Consider the following 9,099-nt stretch of genomic DNA (forward strand, 5'->3'; position numbering starts at 1 on the left):
TTTGGCTGCCTAAAGAAAGCAACACATTACAGTAAAATCTGCAAATACAAGCTTACCTGCAAGACATGTAAAAAGCGCCATCCAACAGTGCTGCATGTGAAACAGGAAGAGACAAAGAAGTCTGGTGAAGTTGCCAATCAGACATGTGGGCTTACAGGCGCCGGAGTTAAATCTAGTGATTCATATCCCACAATAATACCAGTCATAGTCTACTCAAGAGTTTCCAGAATGTCTGTAGAAACTTACGCCTATCTCGACAACGGCAGTGATGCTGTATTCTGTTCTGAAAGGCTGCAAAAGGAACTGCATGTTAAAGGCAAGAAAACCAAATTGGAAATTGAAACCATAACAGATGATATCATAGTAGACAGTGAAATCATCCAAGATTTAGAAGTTTCTGACATGAACAGAAATAATATCATCTCTCTTCCAAAGGCATACACACAAGATAAGATCCCTGGTGAATTGGCTGACATTATCAACCAGGATGATATTGATGCAATTCCATATATGGAAGAAGTTAAGCTAGGAAGATTAAGTGATGAATCTCAATGCCATATTGGTCTCCTCATAGGAAATAATGTGCCTAAAGCATTTGAGCCAATACATGTAGTAAACAGCCAAGGTGAAGGACCTTTTGCCTGCCAAACTAGACTCGGATGGACAGTGTATGGTGTCAAAAATAAAGAACACAAAAGGACATCAGTCATCCACAGAATTAAGGCACATGACACTATTGACCAGCAATTAGAGAAACTCTACAATGCTGAGTTCAATGAGCGAATCATTGACGATAAACCAGAGAGAAGCGTGAGCGAAGGCCAATTCCTAAACAAAGTAGAAGCATCAATCAAGTATGTAGATGGGCACTACCAAGTAGGTTTCCGCTCAAAGATGATGACATGAAATTGCCGAACAATATACATCAAGCAATTGCGAGCATGCCATCTGAAGAGGAAGTTAGAAAGGGACTCGGTTTTCAACGACCAATACACTGCATTCATGAATGATATGTTTAAAAATGATTATGCAGAAGAAGTGCCCAAAGATGCATGCAATAGAAAGGATGGCAAGGTGTGGTACGCCCCACCATGGGGTGTTTCACCCCACCAAGGGCAAGCTGCGAGTTGTATTTGATTGTGCGCTGAAGTACATGGGCCAGTCTTTAAACTCACAATTACTAAAAGGACCCGACTTGACAAGCAACTTGGTAGGTGTGTTGACGAGGTTTAGAGAGCACCCTGTTGGAGTTGTAGCAGATATAAAAGCAATGTACCATCAAGTGCGTGTACCAGAATCAGACAGAGACTTAGTAAGATTACTATGGTGGCCCTACGGTGACCTGAGTCTGCCTCTGAAGGAATATAGGATGAATGTGCACTTGTTCGGCGCAACTCGTCACCTTCATGTGCAATTTCGCACTGAGAAAGACCGCTGATGATGGTAAGGAGAAATACAGCGAAGAAGTATGCAACACGGTGCTGTCCAACTTCTATGTCGATGACTACCTCAAATCTATCGAAAGTGAAAGCAAAGCTATTCAACTCGTCAGTGATCTCACCAATTTGTGTAAGGATGGTGGTTTCAAGTTGACCAAGTGGTTGAGTAACTCAAGAGAAGTGTTGCAGTCAGTTCCTGAAGACGATAGAGCTGAGACTACAAAGACACTAGATTTGAAGAATGAAGAGTTACCATCAGAAAAGGTGCTGGGGTTGCTATGGTCACCAGAAACCGACAGGTTTGGCTTCCATATTAAAGTGAAAGAGAGACCTCCTACCAGAAGAGGCATCCTAGCAACTGTAAGCTCCATCTATGACCCGCTAGGATTTGTTGCTCCAGCAATCCTGCCAGCAAAACAAATATTGCAGAACTTAAGCAAGCTGCAGCTTGGTTGGGATGAGTCTATTCCTAGTGAGCTTCTGACCCGTTGGGAAAGATGGCTTGATGAAGTACCGAAATTGTCAGATTTCACCATCGAAAGATGTTTCAAGCCCAAGGACTTTGAAGAAAGTGAAGTCCAGATGCACCACTTCTGTGATGCAAGTCAGAAGGGGTATGGTTCAGTGAGTTACTTACGATTCGTTAATGAGAGTGGTCAAGTGCATCTTACTCTCCTGACAGCCAAGGCAAGAGTTGCTCCTTTGAAGATCATAACTATACCTCGCCTAGAGTTAACTGCAGCTGCAATGGCAGTAAAGGTCAACAACATGTTGCAAAAGGAACTACAGTTGAAAGTTGAAAGCACATACTTCTGGACTGATAGTCAGACCGTGATCAAGTATATTAACAATGACACCGCCAGATTCCACACCTTTGTGGCTAATCGAGTCGCATTGATTAGAGATGGCTCCCAGTCACACCAATGGAAGTATGTAGGAACCAGCTCAAACCCTGCAGACGACTGCTCAAGGGGCTTAGCCGTTGATTGCTTCCTCAAGAATAGAAGGTGGACTGATGGTCCAGATTTCTTACACAAAGCAGAAAACCAGTGGCCGAAGACTACCATTGGAGACAGCTCTGAAGAGCTAGCTGAAGATCCTGAAGTTAAAAGGAAATTAGTAGTCAACACAGCGTCGACAGAAGAAGCAACAGATACAATGGAGAAACTACTTACACGATTCTCCTCATGGTATCAACTTTGTCGTTGTGTTGCATGGATCCTCAGAGTCAAGAAACATCTCCGCAAGATCTGTCGTGATAGAGATGATGATAGAGATGATGATAGAGTTGATGATGGTAGAAAGAATGATGAGAATGAAGAGCATGGCAACATTACAGATTTGCTTAATGTTGCTGACATGCAAGAAGCAGAAAGAGCTGTAATAGTATATGTCCAAACCAAGGCATATCCAGAAGAAATTATGACACTAAAAGAGCTGCAATTGAGAAGTAATGACAGTCAGCCAGAAGGCGACTTGCGACAAGTTAGCAAGATTAAGAAAGCAAGTCCTCTCTACAGACTTAATCCATTTATAGAAGATGGAGTAATCAGAGTAGGTGGTCGACTGGCTAAGTCAGCTCTACCTGAAAAGACAAAATTTCCATCAATCATACCAAAGAAGTCCCACATTGCAAAGTTGATTTTACATGACGTCCATGAAGCAACTGGACATGGGGGCAGAAACCACATGTTGGCTCATCTGCACAAGAAGTACTGGATAACAAATGCCAATGCAGCAGCTAGAAAGGTTATCAACAGTTGCATCACCTGCAGAAAGAGGAATGCAAAAGTACAACAGCAGATGATGAGTGATCTTCCCAAAGACAGAGTCACTCCAGGAGAGCCACCATTTTCAAGAGTCGGCATGGACTATTTCGGTCCACTAGAAGTTAAACAAGGCCGTAGTATAGTCAAGCGATATGGTGTAGTGTTCGTCTGCCTTGCATCCAAAGCCATACACATTGAAATGGCAGCGTCTTTGGATACCGATGCCTGCGTAAATGTCATACCACGATTCGTGTCCAGAAGAGGCCAAGTGAAACAGATCCGCTCTGACAATGGCACCAATTTGATAGGGGCAGAAAGAGAGTTACGCCGAGAAATTGCAGCTTGGAATCAAGACAGAATCCATGACTACCTTCTGCAAAGAGAGATTGAGTGGACCTTTAATCCACCAGCAGGAAGTCACCATGGAGGCATCTGGGAACGTCAAATACGAACAATCAGGAAAGTGATGTGCTCTGTTATAAAGGAACAAATACTAACAGATGACTCTCTTCATACATTACTGTGTGAGATAGAAGCCATAGTTAACAGCCGACCACTCACCAATGTTCCTGGAGAAGTATCTGATTTAGAGCCACTTACACCAAATCACCTTCTTCAACTAAAGAGTGACATGATCTTACCACCAGCCACTGCAGGAAAGCTGAGTCAGTATGCCAAGCGTCGGTGGAGGCAAGTCCAGTATCTGGCAGACCTGTTTTGGCGCAGATGGATCAAAGAATACCTTCCTCAGTTACAACAAAGACAAAAGTGGATTCACCCACAGCGAAATGCCAAGGTGGGAGATGTCGTCATGGTTGTAAATGAATCTACACCCAGAAACGTCTGGCCGCTAGGAAGGGTGATTGAAACTCTCCCAGCAAGTGATGGACTGGTTCGGCGTGTGCGAGTGAAAACTAGGACAAGCATTCTCACCAGACCCATTGATAAACTGTGTTTGCTGTTGGAATCAGAAGTCCCAGATCAAGATATAGGAGTGAAGAAAGATTCTACTTCAGCTCATCCACCAGTACCAGCACTTGGTAACCCAAGTACCAAGCCTAAAACTACGTCCAGTGCTACCAACAATGAAACTGTATCAGTGTCAGGTACTCCAGAAGCAAAACCAAGACGAACATTGAAACCAGTGAAACGCCTGGACTTGTAAAGAACTAAAGAACTAATAGTGTTATAACAACAAGTCACTGAAACCGTTATAACCAAAAGGTATCAGCTAAGCTAAATTGCCACTTAGTCTGGAGGCTAAGCTACGGATCAGCTGATATATAAAACAAGACTAAACATCAGTTTACGTTAAATTGCCATGAAAGGCAAGCTGACACCTTGCTTTCACTTTGGAACAACTGATGCAAACTGTCAAATTCATCATGAGATCTACCAGATGTGATGACGGATGAACCTACCTGTACTACAGATGTGAAGACTGGTGATTCGTCTCTACAGCGGCGTGTCTGCGTTTAGTGTGAAGTTGCCAGATTCGTATACAACTCATCGTCAAGATCAAGAATGAACATGTTTGACACCTACATCACCACATCTGTGAATTTGATTTTGTAAAGAAGAATCCTATGCATGCAATTTGTACCGATGGAACCAGTGTGCATCATTAGCAAGTTTGTTTAAAGTTTGGTACACCACAGGCCCATGGAGTTTTAATTTGCAAGATTCTACATCGTATTCTACTGCAATGTGTGCACAATTTGTTGGTTGTGTACAGTGATCTACATGTAATCCATATTTGGGATACACATTTGAAAGTAATGTTCTCTGCGTGTATTTTGGAATCTCGATAATGCTCAAATTTGATTTCTCTTGAAATTGTTGCTCTGCTATTAATCAAAGGGTATGCATGATCGAGGTCTGAAATAATTTCACTCAAGTTTGTAAGTGTGTATTCCTATCTGCATGTACTTTGCAAGTAAATGCATCAAAAGTAAATCAGCATCTGGTGTTTTGACTATAACCTGGATTGACTGAATTTGCAAATTTGGGCCATGGCTGCTATGGTTGTGCACAGGCAGTCATATTATATCAAGTTGTGTTTTTCTCATGGCTGCTATGGTTGTGCACAGGCAGTCATATTGTATCAAGTTGTATTCTCATTTACAAGGTGTACCAAACAAGATATTCGCATGCAAGGCGTTTTGTACTTTCATCTAAAGGACAGCAACAGACTGCATTTCTAGTTTACAAACTAAACATTGTGTGTTCATGTTGATATGTTGTGATCATGTTGCACTTGAATAGTATCTCCCATGTATTCAGTTGGCTTTTCCAATCTCACCAAAATGTGCCTGTTGTGTGGGCTTTTGTTTGGTTTTGTTTCAAGTAATTTTGGTTGGCATGGGCAGTTATCTCTTGAGTGCAGCATCATCTATCCTGTAAAATAAAGCAAAATAATTCTTTCATGTGAAGCTAAAATCACTTTTTGAAATTTCCAAAACTCAGTTTATTTTTTCTTTTGGATCAAATCATTTGAAATTTTTGAAATGTTTTTTTTGTTTTGAATCATAGCATTGATACAAGTTTTTTATCACACAAGTGAATCAGATAAAGGTTTTTGTTTTCATAAACTTTATTCATGTTTCAAAATCAGTCAAGTTTGATGTTTTGAAGTTTAAGGGGTCACAAAGGCACCTCTTGTAAAAGGTTCAGTTTTGTCAGTAAATGGCACACCAAAACTATGTTTTAAGAAGTAATTGTTGCTGGTAGCAGACAATTAGGCGCCGGAATGTTGATGCCATTTACCAAAATCAAAGTTTGTTTAAGTGTTGTGCATCCTTAATCATTGCATTCCTATGGCATGTTTATTTATGTGATGAGCGCCCTTGAAGTGTTAAGCTAAACATAGCCTGCAGCCCATCAATCACATGTAATTTGGTGCCGAATTTGGCACTGGAGGCTGTCATCTTGTATTTTGAAGTATTGTAGTGTAGAAGCTCTCGGTAAAGACACAATTAATCTTTACCTAAACCAACATAATTAGTATTTGTGACAAGAACAAGAAGAAGAATAGCAAGTGAAGATAATAAACATCATCAAGATACGTTTCAGCTAAAGTGTATCCTTGGATTTGTGATGATTTGTGTCACTTTTTGTTGTTGGTTTCGAGTCATCGAAGATTGTATTATTTAGTACCAAGCTTCTGCTAACCAGGGGAGCAAAGCAAGTTTGCCCCTACAATGCGAATGGATCTGAGAAGGTGTAGGCCTATAGGCCTATTATAAAACTACACATTTATTTTCAAAATGTTATTTCGTTTTGTTTGTTGAATACAAACTATGAGAAGGACATTTGGAAACAAAAGAACTTTTGTACAAGAAAATATTATTTAAAACAATCAGGTTACAGAAAACAATTCTTGTAAAGTCACTGTATCTGAAAATGTCAAGGGAATGCTGATATTCTTGGGAAGGAATTATGGTATTAAACAAAACTCAATTTACATTGTAAACCAGTTGAAATAAGAACGAAATCCATAATTTTAATGTCATTGTTTAGGGAAAGTTATGCATAAAACCTAATCGTGCCATATAATTTCGTGTAACAAAAACCGGTGGACCATCATCACCTATAGAACCTATCCAATAACCGGAACGGTATAACAATTGAAATGGCAGGACAGATTGGTGGACAGATTGTTTTGCTAAATTGGATAGGGTCTATGCCCTAAGTTGAGAATGGACCGTCCCACTCGATTTGTAAAAAGGTAGCGAACCCTTTTGGTGGACCCAAGTAACTGCCTAAAATGAGGCAAAATTGAAAAGAAATGGGGTTTTAAATTGAACTTGGGAATTTGAAAAGTATAAATCATGTTAGGTCTAAGGCTATGCTAACACTTTTCTTTGATGACTTTGGCCGCAATTTTTTATTTTTTCAAATATCTTAAAAATTCAAGAATCTAAGCTAATTGAACAGACAGTAGTTTATATTATGCAACATATCATTTTGGCTCAAGGGTAAAAGCGGGAAAAGCTGTCATAAACAGCACGCTAGCGATGATTTTTGATAAAATGGGAAAATTTGAAAATGGGCCCGAATTACCGGATCTGTACAGCCTGTCTCAAAAAAAAATTGTGCAAGTGAAAAGCGCCCTCTTTGGCAATTAGAAAATACGGTTGTGACATGATGCTTACATCAACGTCAAGGGCACATTCTTACCTCTCAAATACCGTTTGTTCTGTTCAATTTGCTTTTTTTAATCTCGAGATATGTTTATTTAACCACGAAAGGATAAAATCACAATTGTGCCACTTTTACTCGGGAATAGGGCTGTACATGTAAATCAATGATAGCTGATGTTGATGCGTCTATGCACTCCGGCCGGGGCTCGTGCATTAGACGCTTCAACATCAGCGCGTCATTATTTTGTCTAATTTCATTAATTTTTCAAATTTCATGAACTTGTCTAAGTTGATTAACCTATAAGTGTGCAATATTTGTTTGTCTTTTAACATGTCTTGAGTGACAAAGAAAACAGTATTTACCATGATAAAATCATGCACATGTATTTAATTTTACAGCAGAATGTGAAATATTTATTTATCTTTTAACTTGTCGTAAGTGGAAAAGAGAAATATAATATCTGTATCATGATAAAACAGTAAAAACAGTAAAAACAATTTTATATTGTTGTGTAATTGATGCATTCTTTTGATTTCACGAAGGAACCCTTGATAAACAATGCTATCATTGATTTACATGTACAACCCCCTTTCCTAGTAAAAGTGGCACAATTGTGATTTTACCCTTTCGTTGTTAAGTAAGCATATCTCGAGATTAAAACAAGCAAATTGAACAGAACAAACGGCATTGGAGACCTAAGACTACTCCCTTGACGTGGATGTAAGCATTATGTCACAACGGTATTTTCTAGTTGCCAAAGTTGGCGCCATTCACTTGCACAACTTTTTTTGAGACAGGCTGTATTATCACCACCTTTATATTGACTGGACAAATTCTGGCTTTGCTTTCTTCATCTACAGGGAAAGCACTCAGAACGGTGGTCAACCGAAATCTATTGTTGTACAAGGCTCACTCAGTCATTTAAAGAGGCAATACAAACGATCGAATTTTCTCGGCCAAATGAAAAGCAATAAGTTTTCATTTTTTTTAGTAAATGAAAGAATAAAACTATTATACTTGGTACTGTATATTTTTTTCAAACCCTGATTTTCAACTTAGGTGTGAAATTTAGGTAGTCACAAGTGAAAAAGGGTGAAATCAAAACGGAAATTCTGACCAAACTATAATATATAGACTCACACGATGTGCCTTACAGAGGTGGGAAATATCTTTCTTCAACAAACTGTATTAGTTTAAAACGCTAAAAATGAATTCTGAAAAAAGCTCGCGGGCGAAATTAAGGCCTATACAAATCAAAAATATCACACTAAAAGACACAATTTCATACCTAATATCAACACCAGGATATTAAAAAAAAATGTATATCCAAGCACTATGTTTTTAACTGACATTTCTGAAGAAATAAATATTGTTACATATTTGACCAAGAAAATTAATTTCATAGCAAAACGGTGTATCTCTGAATTGGGCTGATTTTAACATTGTATCGGTCGACTTTTAGCGCGACTATGCATAACAAAAGAACTGGTGGCAACCGTTCTGAGTGAAAGGTACCATTCAGTGATTTGCTCTTCCAGATGATCATAAAAATCAATTCAGATTTTAGTATCTTTGTCATTGTCACAGATGTGTTAACATAGCCTGCTAGTGGTAAAGCCGAAATCCGTGTATTTAACCTGAGACGAATATAGGTATATATAGCTACTTAGACAAACTAAGGCATTTTACATGAATCTGTAATTTATACATGTATTTGAATGGGGCTTCAACTTTGTTAATACTGTTGT

At 39.1% G+C, this 9,099-nt stretch overlaps 1 protein-coding gene across 1 annotated transcript; it reads left to right on the forward strand.

Moving 5' to 3' along the window:
• The first annotated feature begins 1,406 nt into the window (after positions 1-1,406).
• LOC140172220 (uncharacterized) lies at positions 1,407-4,373 on the forward strand. The gene has a single exon (XM_072195534.1). The coding sequence runs from the start codon at positions 1,407-1,409 to the stop codon at positions 4,371-4,373; it is 2,967 nt and encodes a 988-aa protein (XP_072051635.1).
• Positions 4,374-9,099: the final 4,726 nt, after the last annotated feature.

Source organism: Amphiura filiformis, chromosome 2 (assembly GCF_039555335.1).
Source record: "Amphiura filiformis chromosome 2, Afil_fr2py, whole genome shotgun sequence".
NCBI lineage: Eukaryota > Metazoa > Echinodermata > Ophiuroidea > Amphilepidida > Amphiuridae > Amphiura > Amphiura filiformis.